The sequence below is a fragment of the Scatophagus argus genome, chromosome 10 (assembly GCF_020382885.2).
Source record: "Scatophagus argus isolate fScaArg1 chromosome 10, fScaArg1.pri, whole genome shotgun sequence".
NCBI classification, from domain to species: Eukaryota; Metazoa; Chordata; class Actinopteri; family Scatophagidae; genus Scatophagus; species Scatophagus argus.
In genome coordinates this window covers 14,737,804-14,754,873 of record NC_058502.1, presented here as the reverse complement: position 1 = coordinate 14,754,873, position 17,070 = coordinate 14,737,804, and the positions used below count along the sequence as shown (strand labels likewise).

At 42.0% G+C, this 17,070-nt stretch overlaps 2 protein-coding genes across 2 annotated transcripts; one reads left to right on the top strand and one right to left on the bottom strand.

Moving 5' to 3' along the window:
* The first annotated feature begins 69 nt into the window (after window positions 1-69).
* Window positions 70-8,770, top strand: LOC124066008 (zinc finger CCCH domain-containing protein 6). Its single transcript, XM_046402043.1, has 12 exons — window positions 70-548; window positions 2,579-2,804; window positions 2,932-3,054; window positions 3,144-3,384; window positions 3,503-3,642; window positions 3,861-3,989; window positions 4,112-4,226; window positions 4,345-4,454; window positions 4,573-4,805; window positions 4,901-5,322; window positions 5,404-5,586; window positions 5,821-8,770. Exons 1-12 carry the CDS (start codon window positions 463-465, stop codon window positions 7,311-7,313), a joined length of 3,501 nt encoding a protein of 1,166 aa, XP_046257999.1. The 5' UTR covers window positions 70-462; the 3' UTR covers window positions 7,314-8,770.
* A 798-nt stretch (window positions 8,771-9,568) lies between these two features.
* Window positions 9,569-17,034, bottom strand: LOC124066007. Its single transcript, XM_046402042.1, has 7 exons — window positions 15,734-17,034; window positions 15,393-15,576; window positions 11,207-14,512; window positions 10,944-11,123; window positions 10,690-10,862; window positions 10,488-10,605; window positions 9,569-10,334 (listed from the first exon to the last, which is right to left on the bottom strand). The coding sequence occupies exons 1-7, from the start codon at window positions 15,937-15,939 to the stop codon at window positions 10,125-10,127; spliced, it is 4,377 nt and encodes a 1,458-aa protein (XP_046257998.1). The 5' UTR covers window positions 15,940-17,034; the 3' UTR covers window positions 9,569-10,124.
* Between the last annotated feature and the right edge of the window lie 36 nt (window positions 17,035-17,070).

Sequence of the window (17,070 nt, the reverse complement as noted above, 5' to 3'; positions counted from 1 at the left end):
GTCTGGCCAATAGCTGATGAGGATTTGCTGTATCCAAGTTAGATAGATCCGGATAGGACTATATATAGGTGGAGGAATACACAATCTAGGAATGTGCTGCAGACCAGACCTCAGAAGCCATTTTGGGATGATGTCCCTGTTGAGAAATCGCATGAAGATGCTGAAATCAACGAACATGGTTACATTTCTGTCTGTTTCTCACTCCGTCTCCTCTATTTCACCATGGCAGCTGTCAACCGACGGGACATTAGAAAAGCGGGGTATCAAGCTGTGCTCACAGAGTTAAAACGTCATTGATATGAAAGAGGAGAGTGTCTGTTTACTGTCTCTGTCGAGACATGTAACACCGTGAGTTTTTTCCAGTCTGAAATCTTCCAGCATCTCTCACAACCCACCGTCTCCTTGAGTGACTGAGTTAATTCACTCTTGTACCGGAGAGAAGGGAGGCAGATCCGTTTTCCAATGGCTTCTGTGAGCCTTGTTTCCAGTCCCCCAGCCCCCGTTCTTGACAAAAACATGACAGACTCTGAGCTTGCAGGGGATGAAAGGTCGAGTAACATTCTTATGCAGTTCTTAATACGCTCATCTGTGCGTTTCAGTGCTGTGGGTCGACATGCTTGTGTTACTGTTTTCTTTTTTTAACCATGAATTGCAGGGTGTAGAGTCCACGGTTTCCCCCCTCAAAAAAGTCTTTGCATGCCTCTTTGGTGCAATTGAGTAACGATGTCCAAATAGCTTAGATTTCCCATCAATGTGTCGATAAGACTGGTTCATGATCATTTCCATGCAAGACAGCAGATTTTGTGTTGTTGTGGAACTGGGATGGATTCATGGCTTCATTGTTGCCATCTGCAGGAGGCTATCCAAATGACTATGATGTAAATGCCACGCCCATCCTCGTACTGTACTCCCCCTACCGGGCACTTGGCAGTACTGCTGAGACAGGGTTCATGCAGGGTTGAGGTTATGTGCTTCTGCTAGGTTAAGGCCATGTCTGTGTCCTTGTGGACTTGCAAATGTGAACAAAGAGGGCCAAGAGTTTGATGGTGTAAAATTTATAATTTCACCAGGTGATTTCACAGGCTAATACAAATTTAAGTAAAGAAGGGGAAGAAGAGAGAGCTGGTGTATTGTTTGGATGGAACACAAACCGGTGTAGTCTCAGCTGTTTAAAGGTGTGCCTGTCCCTGGTTTACATCTAACATGTGTCTCACTTTTTTTCATCTTAAATGCATGGAACACTTCTTTAAGTTCTTAAAAAAGGCACGTTGAATTTGACTGCTCAGTAAGATGGTGGTTTTATAGCATCTTGTGGCAGGACCATAATTTTGGAAAATACATTTCTCTACTATATTTTTCTCTTGAATATAAGCGGTATAACAGTGATGCTAGTATTAATCTATATTATTGTCCGTCTGACCATTAGTTCTCAGTTTGGTAAATGATTATCGACACATGGAAATAGGAAAGGGTAGTTTTATGCCAGTTTCCCCTAATCACAGGCAGTATGTTTGCAAATGTTTCATATTGAATCTTGAGGTCTCTGCTGCTCTGGACTAGAACATTGTGGTAACTCTGGATGTGGAAGGAGTCAGTTTGAAGCCAGATCTACATTTGTGTCATAGGAAGAGTTGGTTAATGTCTGAAACCAGACCTGAATCAGTGGGTGGACATTCTTTCCCATTTCATGTTTTTTTTCTCTTGCTCCTGCCTTCACTGTATTTTGAATGCAGCTGATATTACATTTTGTGACAAGAATATATACAGTGAAATTGTGTTTTCATACTTCAATATGAGGTGGTTTCACATGGACAAGCTTCTTTAAACAAATATTTTAGAATACGCTTTTAACATGACCAGCAGTTATAATACAGCATGCATTACTTTTAGTTTTAAATATTTGAATTACTGCTAGTTGGGGTGTAGTTTTAAATGTGGACTGAGTGTTATAAAAGCTTTTACTTACCATCCCTGTCTGAAACATGAGCTATTATAAAAGCAGCATGTATGAATTTCACACCTGATCATCACCTCAGTCATGTCTCAGTAACAACACTTCCACCTGGGTCACGGGTGTTGCAAATTAAAGTACTGATCATGACAGTAAGAGATGTTAGTGTCTGTAAACATTAGCTTCAGTGTATTCCAGTGTGCAACAGTTGACATAGTTTCAGTCCTTGGAATTTTTTGTTTCGAGAGCTCCTGCAGGGGTTCTCAGTCCTTTCTGCCTGTCATATTTTTGTTGAAATTCCATCAAAATGATTTTCATTTTGCTGTTTAAATAAAAATCAGTAACTCTTACTGTACAGTAATAATGGGCCTTTGTCATAAAGAGGTTTGACTTGGCAACATGTGCGTACTAAATCACAAGTTAACTCGTCCCTGACTCCAGGCTGACGTTCTGTAAAAAAACAAAAACTGAATAAGCTCACTTCTAGAAATCTGAGGTTTTCACAGATTTTACTCAGTTTGAAAATGAATTTAGCTTTCATAAAACTACACACTGCTTCACAAGAAATCAAAACTTAGCCCTGAATTATTGACTTGACGTTTTTGTCTGACTTTTTTTTTTCTTTAGAGAGGATGGCGAACTGGAAGACGGAGAAATAGATGATGAAGGGATTGGAATTGAAGAGGAAAATAAAGAGGCTACAGAGCTGAATGACGACAAAGAAAAAGAGAAGGAAAAGGAAAAGGAAAAAGTTAAAGAGAAAGAAGAAAAGACTCACAGACACTCCAGGAAAAGATATAAAAAGACCAGAGAGAAGAGGAGGTCTAAAAGGAGGAGGCGTGACAGACAGAAAGTAAGATGCAGTTGTATTTGCTATTACAAAATATTACAATATTACCTGTGGCTGCTGCAATTAAGGCATGACTGAACTAATTCAAACTTCACTTTATTGTTGTTTGTTCCCTCTGCTCTCTGCTCAGCATCACTCCCCCTCCAGCAGCTCCAGTTCTGACAGTTACGACTCGGACTACGACCGAGTAGAAAGACCCAAAAACCGGAAGAGCCAGGGCTCTAGCCGCGAGTCTGATGGCCAGTCCTCACAGGTGAGTTCATCACCACTGGCATGCTGACGCTAAATATTCATGTAAGAATTATTGCGTGACAGTTTTTTCTTTCACGTCTGACTTGCCAGCACGGAAGGGATTCAAAGGGAAGCCATGGCAAGTCCCCACCACATAAGAGCAGTGATTTTGACAAATACAGCGACTACAGTGATGACAAATATGACTATGATGAAGAAGAGGATGATTACGAAGATGACATGTCACAGTATCCGCAGTCAAAGGATTCAACTTCCCTGAGTCACGGCAAGGGACGTCATGCTAAAGACCAGATGAAGAGAGGAAACATGAGGGGGATGAAACAACAGCAGTGTAAGAATGCTATTCAAATTCAAATGCTTTTCATACCAGATCAGTTCTGTAGTAATACATTTCACATGAATGATTTAAGTTTTGGCGTTGATCACTTCTTCTAAAACATCCCCTTCAGTTGGGCAGAGGGGACGGGGCAGAGGGAGTGGACCAGGAAGAGGACGTGGGATGCTCAACAAGAACAAGAAGTTGAAGGGCAAACCCTGGGGAGGACGTGGACGAGGTCGAGGAGACCAGGGCATGGAAGACATGGCACCGGTAAGCATGCCCCTGAAAATTTAGCTAGATGTATCAGTGTTATATTAAAGATGACAGTAAACGACTGCACTTGTATGAAAGAACAAAATAGAGTTTGACTATTATACACTCTTTTACTTAACTCTTAGCTTTTGTACTGTACAGAGTGTACTTTATCTTACCAAATTAGAAAAGGACAAAACTAAGACCATATTCTCATGTTTATTTTGTGTGCACAGGAAGGAAAAAATTCTTCTGGTTTTCAGAAGAAACGGCCGATTATGAGCAAGGAGTTTATCAATCAGCACACAGTTGAACACAATGGTAGATACATCTGCAAGTATTTCTTGGAGGGTCGATGCATTAAGGTATAGTAGCGCTAATGTCATTTAGTTGGTTTTAACAATGCAATTGCAGATTTACGTTGAAATATTTGAATATGATAATCGCTTTCCAACTTGAAAGATAATATTAGCTTTTCTTCATGCAGGGGGAACAGTGCAAGTTTGAACATGAGCTTGTCGTGCCAGATAAAAAAAAGGAGCTTTGCAAGTTTTACCTCCAAGGATACTGCAGTAAAGGGGACAATTGCATTTACATGCACAATATCCTTTACTCATGGCAACAAGTGTTTTTACTTACATTTGTTTAATTGTATCACATAATTAGCTCAAATCTCATTATACTTTTTAATTAGTCCTGTTCCTTAACCTTTGATTGCACATGAATACCCTTGCAAGTTCTTTCATACAGGAGCCAAATGCTATCAAGGGGACAACTGTAAATTTTCCCATGAGCCTTTGACTGATGTGACCAAAGAGTTACTTGATAAGGTAAGACAAGAAGAAAAAAAAGTTTGTTTGTTTTTTTTTTTAATGCCTCTATGTCAAGAGGGTCTTAGGGTTAACTGTTGACAATTGTCCTATTTCTGTTTTCTGACTCATTTATCAGATAATTAACACAGAAGAGGAAAATGCTCGTGAGGACGAGTTGGAGCTGGAGGATCTGAGAAAGCAAGGAATTGCCCCTCTTCCGAAGCCTCCTCCTGGGGTGGGGTTGCTACCCACTCCTGGTCAGAGCAGTCCTACTGATGGCCCCTCCTGTCAAGGCGGGAAGAAGATCCCCTCCCTGTTTGAAATCAAGGTTCAACCAACTGTAAACTTGGCACAAAAAATTGGTCTGAGGTAACCAGAACAATCTCTAATCAAACTTAAAAAATGTAATCAAATCAAATTCTACGAAGCTTACCTGAAACCTACTTGTGCACATTATTTTGCAGTGGCTCCAGCTTCTCCCAGAACCAAGGTGAAGGCACCAGTCAGTTTAGTGGAGGCTCAGAGGACATGCAAAGTGGAAGTGTGGTGTCTTCAGGCCCTTCTGCTCCTCCCATTCCTCCCCCCGGGTCACCTGTTCCCATGGGTCACCCCACTGGGCCACCCATGCCACAGACACAGAGCCCCACAGGACAACACCCACCTCACGGATTTCCAATGCAGTCACCAGTTCCCCCTGGTCAACCACCGCCCTTTCATGGAAACCGACCAAACAACAACCCTCAGATGAATACGCAGAGGCCTCCATTCCCTCCGGCACCAGATCTACAGATGCTGCAAAGTCTCTTCCCTTTTCCATCAATGAGCCAGAACCCAGTAGAGTTTTTCAGCAGCTTCCTCCGAAATCAGGCTATGGGTCAACAAGGAGGTCAGTGTTTAACTAATATGGCTATCCAGTAGGTTAATTACCTTTTGACCGTGTCTTTTTGTTTTATTTTCAATTTGGTAGACCCTGGTCTGGCCTTCATACAGAACCTCCAGCAGCAGATGGGCGCAGAGTCACAGTTGCAGTCTTTACCACCAGCAGTGCAGAAAGCCATATTTTTACACCTGACACAGCAGCAACAAGAGTCACATCCACAGGGGACTGAGCCGCAGAGAGCAGAGGGCCAGGAAGATAATGCAAACAGAGGTATGTCCCAAGGGCAAAAAGCAGGTGTGCTGAATTAAGATGAAGTAGAACCCCCTCAGAAGTATAACTGAATTACTGAAGACCTGTATTACCCAGGAAGCTACTCTAAATATGTCCGTAAACCTGTTTTTTTAAATAAGTTCCAGTTGTACACAGATGTGTACACAGATAAGTTACAAATGTGCTCTGAGATAACAAACATGATTGTTGATATGATTTCATTATTTTTCGCAGATGAAACTACAAACTGGTACTCAAGTGATGAGGAGGATGGGAACTGTGTTTCCTCCATTCTTAAATCTCTGAAGAAGCATAATGAGATGCAGCAGGCTCAGTCCAACCCCCCCCAGGCTGCCCCGGTTGCTGCAGCACTGGGTGATCCTCGGCTTGTGAAGGAGAGGGCCTCACCCTGTGACCCCCGTATGAAGACAGACCCTCGACAGCGACCACCCGATATGAAAAAGGAGTTGGATGGATCTGTAGATCCAAGACTCTCCAGAGACCCCAGGAAGATGAGACCTATGGAGCCGAGTTCCTATCGCCAGCAGAGCCACCCTGCTCCTCATAAGCCTCCTACTGGAGATGAGGACGATGAGGGAGAGAGGGAACTCAGGGATAAAGCGGTTCTCATCCCTTTAGATGCCAGCCCCAGTGTAGTGCTGCGGGACCCTCGTTGCCAGTTAAAGCAGTTTAGCCACATCAGGGTAGACATCCTGCTCCAGCGGCCAGCCTTCGCTCAGACAGTGGTGTGGGCCCCTGAGGACCTTATCCCTTCCCTCGTGCCCAAACAGGAACACTCCATCAACCTTCCCCTTCCACCCCTAATTGCAGACGCTCAGATGAAGAGAACAAGTCTGTCTGACCATCCTCCTGTCTCCAGCCCTCCTCCAACTGACCCAAGACTGGCGGCTGCACGTTTGAAGGAACGTATGAGTCGACTGTCTGCTGGATCTCTAGAGTCTCGATCCTCCACTGAAAGACCTGCAGATCCACGTCAGCAGAAGAGCCTGGACCCCAGACTCAAGCGTACAGGAAGTCTGGACTCTAGGCAGAAGGAGCCCTCCTCTGGGGGAGGTGTTGTGGACCCTAGGCTACAGAAGGCCAGTGCTGGCTCCTCTCCTCATGCTGCTCGTGCCAGGCCAGAGCCTGAGAAGCTGCCACCGTATGCCCCTCGTCTTGCATCCTCTGGTGGTGGGCTAGAGAGTCCCACTACAATCCTAGGGGGTATCAGTCTATATGATCCTCGTAATCAAACTGAGCAGGCTCAGAAGGAGCAAGCAGAGCCTCCTAAGAAGGTGGGGATTCTCAAACATCCAGATAAGAAAGACAATACTCTGCCACCGTCACTCTCACCAACTCAGCAGAGTAGCTCTTTTGAAGAAGCTAAAAGCACAGACGTCTCAGCTCAGCCTCTACCCACCAGTTCTCCCAGCTGTCCTCCTACGTCACCCGTCAAACCCCCTGCAGTTCACAATCTTCCCATCCAGGCACTGGCTGGGCTGATCCGACCCCAGTACACAGACACCAGACAGGCAAAACCAGGAGGACAGGGCTCTACAGGAGCCCAAGAAGAGATGGAAGAGAAGGAGAAGGAGCAGGAACAAGGGCAGGAGGAGGCCATGGAGGACAAACCAAAACAGGAAGATCCAGAAGAGGAGGCAGACGACAGGACACTTAAAGATGTGTTCAAGACTTTTGATCCCACCGCGTCCCCTTTCTGTCAGTGATCATGACTAATCTTTGTTTAGCTTTACACAAACCTATTTATTTCTGTAAATACATGATCCTGTATAGAATCGCTTCATATCTAGTGCACCCCACTGTTGTCAGTGTAGAGATGATGCTCAATATGTGCACAAATGACGGTCTGTAGTTCCGTTTCACATAATCCTATTAAGGCTGAAATGTGTGATTTGAAAGTGTGTGAAGGTCTTTTATCATTGTGTGATTTTTTTTTTTTTCCACGTACATTTTAAACAATCTGGGGGAAAAAAAGGAATTCTGTCAGTTGTATAGTTTTCACTAAGGACTGACCCACATGTTGCGTACTAAATTCTTAATTTTACAATTTGTAGAACAGATCGTTCATTCACTATGTGCAGAGAGATAATGTGAAGAAATCGATCAAGCAAAAGACTGAATTTTTGTATTTCCTTATTTATTTCACGCTTTTACATTATGAGATTTTTATGTTAATATTTACTTCTATGAGAATGTGTTTTTCCACATGAGTCAAAAGATTTTTTATTTTATTTTTTTGTTTTGAACAGCTGACAAGAGTTTGTGTCTTGTTAACATCTGACACAATGAGGTCAGATAATCAAAATGCATGTTTACCAGATAATAAAAGGCACATGTGCTGATGGTGAGATACAGAACTTTGTTCAGTTCCTTTTCCTAAAATCCATATACTAATGACTGATTGCTCTTCCTTTTTTACAGAATTGTGTTTTTGAATTCAATTCTCAACAATTAAGCTAGCTTGCAGAAATGTTTGTGAACTATGAGATAGTGACCTGGTTAGTTGAGCAGAAAATCTTTGAAATACTATAACCATTCAGCTTCTTTTTTGTACATTTCTTGACTTAATTTTAAGTGGTCTAAAAATGTAAGGATTTAACATTACTGTTGTAGGCTTTTCTACCTTGCTAACCAGTTCATAATGACAGTAAATTAATGTTGGTTACTTCATTTGATTTATCTTTGCCTTCCTCAAAACACTGCTAACAGGCTTGTAAATAGCAAGTAAACTGTTTTTCACTTGTTTTCATCAAATAAGAATTCAAGAAAGAAGTAGGGTGTATTATAAAAAGAAAGATACAGATATATGATAAAATATCACTTTTATGACTATGTTTCGTGTTGAATTTTGTTGGAGCAAATGTAAGCTGGCAGTTTGTATTGTTTGAGAGTACGGTGTCTGTCAAGGTGAGCTCTCTTTGACTGAAGCCAGGCTGTGTACTTTTTAGAAATTATTTTCACAGGTCACATTTTAAATACCTATTTTGTATCATGTGTACAGTCTGTTTTTGAGTGTTTTTTTGAATAATGTTATCTTTTTTCCTGTCAGTATGGTGGTTATGGTTATTATAATACCGTATGACATTTTATCGACACATATGCTCGTCATATTTCAGTGATTTTATTATGAACATCTGAAATAAAGAGATCATGAGGTATTTCATTTCAGAGTCACATGTCAAGTTGTGATGTCTCATTTCAGTGTGCATTTAGCAGTGTGTCTAATGCAGTGGTGGAAAGGACCTAAGTACATTAAGTATAATGCTTGTAGACACAAGTTTAAGATACTTGATTTTATGCTACTTTATACAGTACCCGTAAAAAGTATTTACCGCCTTGGATGTTTTCCGCTTTTGTTGCTTTTATAAATGGAATCACAGGGATGTGGTGTTAAAAGCCCTTTTCAAATCCAGCCACAAATCTTCTATTGGATTGAAGTCTGGACTTCAGCTCGGTCACTCTAGAACATTCACCTTGTTGTTTTTAAACCATTTCAGTTTCCTTTGATGCATGCTTCAGAAAATTATCTTGCTGGAAAATAAATCCTCTCCCAAGTCGTAGTTCTCTTGAAGACTGAATCAGATTGTCCTCCAGGATTTCCCTATGTTTTGCTGCATTAATTTTACCCTCTACCTTTACAAGCCCTCCAGGACCTGCTGTTGAGAAGTGACCCCACAATATGACGCTGCCACGACCATGCTTCACGGTGGGGATGTTGTGTTTGTGGTGATGTCCAACTTTTGATGTCTGGCAAACACAGTGTCTAGTTTAAGGGCCATTTGGTCTCATCTGACTAAGGAACCTTCTTCCAGTTGACCATGAAGTCTCCCACATCCCTTTGGGTCAACTTGGATGATGAAAACATCCAAGGATGTGAATACTTTTTGTTGGCATTGTACTTCTATTCCATTACATTTTCAGCAAATATCTTGCCTTTACTTCACTGCATTTATTTGACCCAAAGATGTGAAATTGTTCAGTGCTTCACAGAATGCAAAGATAAGAGAAAAATCTTTTGTTTTTTGTCTCCCGTTAATCATCTCATGACCACTTGCATTTTTGTTGTGACCCAATTGGAGGGGCTAAACTCCCAGGATTAGAATCAATGGACTGAACTGTCTGTGAAGTAGTTCAAACTAGTTTTACACCTTGATGAATCCTTATTGCAAACCTTACATTTAATTTATATCATATGCCAGCCACTAGCCATACTAAGTACTTGTGATAAATTAAGTATGGTTTTCCAATGTTAGTTTTGCACTTTTACTTAAGTAAGACTTTAAATGGAGGACTTTGTAGAGTGTTTTACATTGTTACGCAAAGAATCTGAACCCATTTTCCATTACTAATTACATCCAATCTCAGCTTCAGTACAAAATACTTGTTGTCCAACTTGCTGAGGTGATAACGCTGTGAAAGGTCCCTTCAAGAGTTTAGTGGGTTTCCCATATTTATTATTATATGAAATAGAAAACAAAAATGTGATGTGTGTTCTCTTATTCCCTTTGACACATATGCTAGTTGTGTTTTGAGGGGTTGGGAATTACATTAAGTGGCGGGGCAAGACTGGGTGCTACAGGGTGGGCTGAAGTCTTCCTCAAACCTAACTCATCAGTCTCTGGATTAGAGGTCTGCTGGGCTCGATGGATCTCCAGCTTCCTCCTCCACTGGAAACACAAGGCTGTGGCCTCTGCACCATCTGAGTTTGGCTCAGGCTGTTTCAAACCCTGAAATAAGAAAGTAATTGTACACTTTTAGTTCAGGAGACAGTTCTCACAGGATATGACGTAACAGGTAAATTGAGCCATATCCATATCTATAGCACACATAGAAGACTTCATACTATTATAAATTTATTAAATATTTGATGTTATATTTACTGTCATGCAGGCTGTCTCTGCAGCGCGGACCCCACGCAGGACCGTTTGGAGTAGATTTTGTGCATTCTTCACCAGGATCTCATCAGATGATTTGCACCCAGGTGTTACAGCATTGACACTAAGTTAAGATAAAACAAAGAAAAAACTTATTACCCTCATGTCATTCTTTTTCTAGCTTAGTTTTCACCTTAAGTCTTCTTACCTGGAGATGATGTTGAGCTGGTTGCTGATGGTGAGAATCTGCTCAACTATGAGGGACAGTTCAATTGTGCATTGTTTGTCCAGGCAGTGGTTGGTAATAACTCTGATAAACTGAGTTACTGACTGGCAGTTTGAGACCACATCTTTGGCTGCAGTGACAAATGCCTCTTTATTCTGGAAAAAAAAAATGGATTGATTGTGGATGCTTGTAATTATCAAGATGGAAGCAGTAAAGTGCCCTCTGGTGGTCTTTACCGGAATAGGACCTTTCTTCTTCAAGTACTGGGTCATGTAACATATTGTGTCAGCCATCTTCCTGGTCACCTGGACAATTCTGTTGTCCTTAGGATCCCAACTATCACTTTCTTGCTTTAAAAAAAGTGAGGTGTCAGTCAGAGAAAAAGCTCCTTTGTTTGCACCAAACAAGACATCACCCTAGAAGGAAGATAGGGAGATCATTTACTGCAACATATAAGAATGACTGAGCTGTAAAATCTTGTTAATCATAAGATACCTACATCTTTTTCTGCATTTCCAGGTTCATATTCAACCACAGCTGCCATTTTCATGGTTGGTTCTGCAGCATCAACACTTTCTTTCTCTGTATTGCCTTTCTGCCAGGATGTCATTGTTGTGTTAGAGAGAAACTCAACCTCTTTGGCTTTAGGTGGGATTGTAGACAACACATCTTTTAGATCCTCAGGCGTTCTGCCCTGCAGACCAGCCCTGATGAGTTCTTTAGCCTCTAGGTGAATCCCATCTTGTTTCCTGATCTCCTCCACTACATAGTGAGCTTTGGCTGACCAACACTGTATCTGCACATCAAGACTGAGTGTGTCACAAATGTAGTGAGTCTCTACTATGAGCCTCGCCCTGCTGATAATATCTGAGCTATGAAAAGACAGGTGGTCGTTGATGGATCTCAGATTAGAACGGGCACGTGGGTCACGGATGTAGTTTAAGGAGTCCTCAACCCTTTTGGTTGTAAGTTTTACATTTTCAAAAAGTGCTAGTGCCGCATTTTCAAATTTCTGCTCTGCATCTTCTGTGTTGCTCTCCCTAAAGTGTCCAGCAGCAACATAAGCAATGCTGACAATATTTTGTAATGCAGCATCATAATCCTTGTTTGCTTTGCTTAAATGGCCACACAGCACTGTGATTTTAATCAACAGATGTCTCTTTAAGAATTCTGACTTTGCAAGTTGCATCACACTTGGCATTATGTCAAGTTCTTCGGCAGCTTTAAGATAGACTTCAGTTAGTGTTTTGAGTTCATCCTGGTATCCTGCTAACTGTTTTGATTTGTAGACACTTTTACAATTAAGGCTGGTTAGCCTCGCTGCCTCTTGGATTCGAAGTGAGTTCTCAGACAACGCCGACAGCTGTTTCAGAGGGCCCAGATGGTTCATTGCAGTTGATGTTCCCAAAATCTTATCAACAGAATTTAACAAAATCTGAATAGAGAGGCCCCAGAGGATGCAGAGTCCATCTAGTTGATCGACCTGCCCTTCCAACGAGGTAGAAAACTCTACCAGGCACCTTGTATGGTTCTGGGCTTTGTTCAGCTTGTTGTGTAAAACACTGAGTGTTTCTTGACGGTTACTTTGTGAGGTTAAATCAGATGATGTCAAGAGCTGGACCGTGTCAGCACACAAAGTCATCACTTCATTTAGCTGCTGAGTGACACTGGCTGCTATTGCTGGCAGATTTCCTTGCAGCTCAGTGTAGACAGAATGATACCAGGTTCCAGCCACCGGCAGTAAAACCTTTCGAGTATTGTTAATAAGGTCAGAAAACTGTGCGCAATGTTTATAGATACTCTCTGTGCTCATTGCTGAGCTCATTGCTGTCTCTTGAGCTGTCTGGACAAGCAACGGAGTCAGTGACACTAGCTCCGCTCTGAAACTTTCCAGCGTCTGACCATCGACTGCATCAGCAACGGCCAAGGCTTCCTTTGCAGCTTGAGCATAACAGTTTGACAGCTCAAGTAAACCAGTGCAGGCCCGGTTGAGTGCTGTCACATCTTTCTCTTTAGTCACAGTCACTACTTCATACAGGAGGGGTAAAAGGTCAAATTCGAGAGGCTTGTGAATCAGTCTGGGCTCAACGGAGACAGCTGAGGTCTTTAAATCATCTCTGTCATATTTATGAGCCAGCTTTGCTTCTATGGTTTCCTCATCTAAGTGCTCCTCCTCATGTTTGGTTTGGGAATCCCTCTCCAAAACCTCCAAAACAAGAGAACCAGAGCCTCTTCTCATAATATCCAGTTCACACGTCTCTTTGACTGGTAACCTTGGCTGTGTGATTTCGGGCTGACGTGCCCCCTCTCGCAGCGGGCTCAGGAGATGTGGATGGTGTTGGCCATCAAGTCCCTGTCTGAGCACTTTAAAATGCTGAATAGCGATTGAAACATTATCTGAAAAGGCAGTATATACCTCTACATTTAGAGTGGAACCTGAAAGCATGTCTCTGACTGACTTGCCCACTTTGCTTTGAGATGACTGAACCTGTTTCAGCAGGACCAGGAGGCCATTCCTGTAGATGGGATTATCACTTCTGTCCAAGTGTCTCCTCACTGACTGAAACACCAGCTTCATGTGACAAATAAGGTTCGTTGTATGTTCTCTAAACAGTTTATAGCTTTGCTCTCTGTATGCTTCATCGCATCCATGCCGGTCTTCGACCATCTCATTAATAGCAATACTGGTGAACTCTCTCACATCTGTTACATCACAGAGAGCATCCTGAAGCTGAGTAGCCTCTTCCTCCCATTTCTGACACATATCATGAAGCTTTTGAACTGTTTGCACTGAATTGTCTGCTAGCTCCAGTGAAAGAGGTGCAATCTGATCTCTGAATCTTGAAAGGCATGCTCGTGAGTTCTCCACATTCTCCAAACTCTTTGCATCAACAGCCACAGCTGAGATAAAATTTGCCACTTGGATTATTCTATCGGTGGAAGATATGAAATCCTCAACCAGTGGCTGAATAAAGTTCAGATCCATGTCCGCAGAAGAATGTGAAACCAGCATCTGTCTTGTCACACTTAAAAGTTCCTCAACTGTAGAAGACGCTGTTAGAAATGTGTCCAAGACTTGACAAAGAACAGCAGTCATCAAATCTTTGTCAAGCATTTTTATTTGCTGCACCAACAAGGTGCAAGTCTTCTGAAGGCTCTGCTCAGAATCATCAGGATAGTCTGAGAACTTTATAATCCTTTTTATGTCTGACCAGAACTGCAGGATGTGACGACAGTGACCCACCACTCTTTGCTGAAAGACTTTACGAGAAGAGTTTGCCACAACCATGCAGTGAAACAAAATATCTCTTATCACACTGTCAAACCCACTGTCTTGGACTGAGGAGGTGGAGAAACTATCAAGCAGTTGTACCAGGCTATTCCTCCTCCTTGTGTAATACCCACAGGGACCCAGTGATCCACTGTGGTTTTCACTTTTCAGGGTTGTAGTAATGTCACTCACTGTGCCCTGCACCTTGTCCAGAATGTATCTCTTGGCTGCCTGTGCTTGCTCACTTGTAGGGTGTTTGATGGTTGTGCACATGGCCGTGTGTAGCATGGAGACGCACCTCCTCAGGGTATCCAAGAAATCAAGAAGTTGTTCCGTTTGTCTGGGATCCTGCAAGGAATTTGCTCTCTCCACTGTCAGACTGTTGAGGAGAAGCAGAGCCTGAGAAAACACTTGGAAAGACTTGAGCAGAGACTTGATGTCTGAGGAGGATCCAAGCTCTGAGAGGCACTCCAAGACATGATCAGCAGCAGCTATAACTCTCCTTACAGTAGCATCGTCATCCACCAACAGAACCTGAGAACAGAAAGAAAGATAAGGTGACTTGTGACAGTTGTTTTTTTTTGTTTGTTTGTTTTTTCAGCCTCGCTAGTTGCATTTTGGTCTTTACAAACATTCGAGGTCCCAAGAAGGTGAAGCCTACTTGATAATCTACTGAATTTTCTGTGAAACATCTTGAAAGCTTAAATTTGATTTAGATGCACAAACACGAATTGTATCCTCCATACAGCTGGTGCCCTTTTCATTTTTTCTCCCCTGCCCCCCAGATAACTTGAGTCCACTACTGCCACTGTGCAGTATAATCTCACGTAGAGCTGGTCATATGGCTGTGAACTCTTGGTCTTGCTCATATTTCACACGTTGACTGTAGTAACTAAATATAAAACCTGCAGGAAAAATGTAAACTAGGTTTGTATTAACATAAAAAGGTGCTGCTGAACTGAAAAAGTTATGAACCGTGGTGCACAGGTACTGTAAAAAAGCAACTTGTTTTGTAGTACGAGTGCAAAATATTATGACAATAGCAATTATGGGTACAGACATTTTGCAATCACTTTCCAATCTTGGACAATGATGGGAAACAACATTTCAATGTCTGTCTGTTCTGGTTGTAAGTGCTATTGTTTGCAGAAAATGTTGAAATTACACAAATTGCTGTATTCAAATACACCAGTGTGCTGAAATAGTCTGGGCAATTCTAGAGAGGATTTGCCATGACCAAAGAGAAGAAAACACACCATGTGATGTGATACCAGTGTGGAGTTGTGAAATATTATGACAGTGTCAGTAACAAAGTGGACCTTTGTGTCCTTTTCCCAATTCACAAGCAATAAGTCTGTCAGCTTTGATCTGAATGTCAATCAACATACTTGCAGAGAAAATAAAAAGATCATACTTTGACTACCACCAGGAAAACATTTTGTGCAGCAGTAATGAGCTCCTCTCTGTGCTCAGTCAAACTGGGTTGGATGCTGAGTTTCTGGGCTGCCAGCAGCACATGTTGTCCAGACATAGCGACCGACTCCAACAGGGACGACATATCCGCATACAACACTTCATCCTCTGTCCCGCTTATTTGCCTGGAAGTAAAGAGCCTGGCTTTTATCTGATAGTTTTACACATCATGCTTTTGTGAGTTAAAAGAATTAACATGTGTGTCACTTTCATAGATTGTACCCACAGCCTTGTACATTAAATTTCTATTCTTTACCACAGTGAACTCAACATTGTACGTACCCGGAGGCCACTGCTGCCATGTTCTCAGTAGCTTTAGCCACAGCCCGAGCTGCCTCCTCCAGCTGACTGAACTGCTGAGGCTCTTCTGCACTATCACACAGCAGGACCAAGTGGCATAAATGACTTGCAATAGGTGCAACCACCTGCTCCACTGCCGCAGTCCTGATCAACCCGTGATCCAGCAGAGAGGACATACTGCTGTTCATAGAGCGATTCTCCCTGGTCACACTGAAGTGAGGTGTTCCACCTGTTGTGGTGCTCCTGCTGTATTCGGTGAGTAAGCATAATTAATAATTCATTGTTCTCCAAAGAGGAGCTTGTGCTTCATTTCAGTGTTCCATAGCAACTGGGGTCACCTGACCAAACTTTACATGAGAATGATGAGAATGTTTGTACCATTTTACAAAAAACGTGACTGGTATGAGGGAATATTTGTTATAGTAGAGCCCTGGCACATTTTGTCAAAAAGTGGCCCATTTCTTTTGAATCTACCCTCAGAAAGCTTGTCGGAAATAAATGAAAAATATCTTTCACAAATCCACAGAGCTCAGTGTGACATCTTTAAAGGGCTAACTTCATACATCCAGCAGTACAAAACAGACTGATATTCAGTTTATAAGCATGTAGCAGTGAAATTGTTTTCGAGAAGCTGGAGGTGAAGAATGTTTGATTTTTGCCTGATAAAGGACAAACTGATAATCAAGACTGTGATTAACTGTGTGATCAAAATAAACTAGACATTTAAACAAACAGAAGTGCACATACATCGAAGAACTTGAATAGACTATACAGCTGTTTATGTAGTACTCTTGAGTTTGTTTCTATACGTTCAGAACAGAGCAGCCAGCAGAGAGCAGCACACACCACCACAAAGGAAGTGAACCAACCAAAACAAAAACAGCATAAGGAGCCATGAAATTTCACTCAATTTATCAACAGATAAATATACAGCTTGAACATGATTTAAACATCCAACATACAGCACACTATAATGGAAATGATATTCAGTGACAGTAGTATAATCAGAACAAAACTCAAAATAACGCTGTGATTAACGGTGACAACAAACATAAACACAAAGTATAACCATCACAGTTAAAATTTACCAAAAAAATGTCAAGTGTCGGTTTCTCTGCAGACAGGTATATCATCGCTTTAACAGATGCAGAGGAAAGACGTGAATGTGTACAGTATATGCCGTCATACCAGTGGAATTAAATGGTAAAATAAAGTGTATGGGATCAATAAAAGATTCAAACTACACAACAGAGAGCCAAGCAATCACTGAGTGAGCCATAGTGTGAAACATGTTAAAAGATACTTTTCTTCTTTGGCAT

Bases quoted from the DNA above. Each gene is read 5' to 3' on its own strand.
- LOC124066008 (XM_046402043.1), top strand. From the start codon at position 463: ATGGCTTCTGTGAGCCTTGTTTCCAGTCCCCCAGCCCCCGTTCTTGAC. The intron at 549-2,578 runs GTCGAGTAACAT...TTTTTTCTTTAG, and splicing joins GAGCTTGCAGGGGATGAAAG to AGAGGATGGCGAACTGGAAG. The intron at 4,806-4,900 runs GTAACCAGAACA...ATTATTTTGCAG, and splicing joins GCACAAAAAATTGGTCTGAG to TGGCTCCAGCTTCTCCCAGA.
- LOC124066007 (XM_046402042.1), bottom strand. From the start codon at position 15,939: ATGAACAGCAGTATGTCCTCTCTGCTGGATCACGGGTTGATCAGGACT. The intron at 14,513-15,392 runs GTATGATCTTTT...TTCTGTTCTCAG, and splicing joins TTTTCCTGGTGGTAGTCAAA to GTTCTGTTGGTGGATGACGA. The intron at 10,335-10,487 runs GTAAATATAACA...TTCTTATTTCAG, and splicing joins CAGAGACAGCCTGCATGACA to GGTTTGAAACAGCCTGAGCC.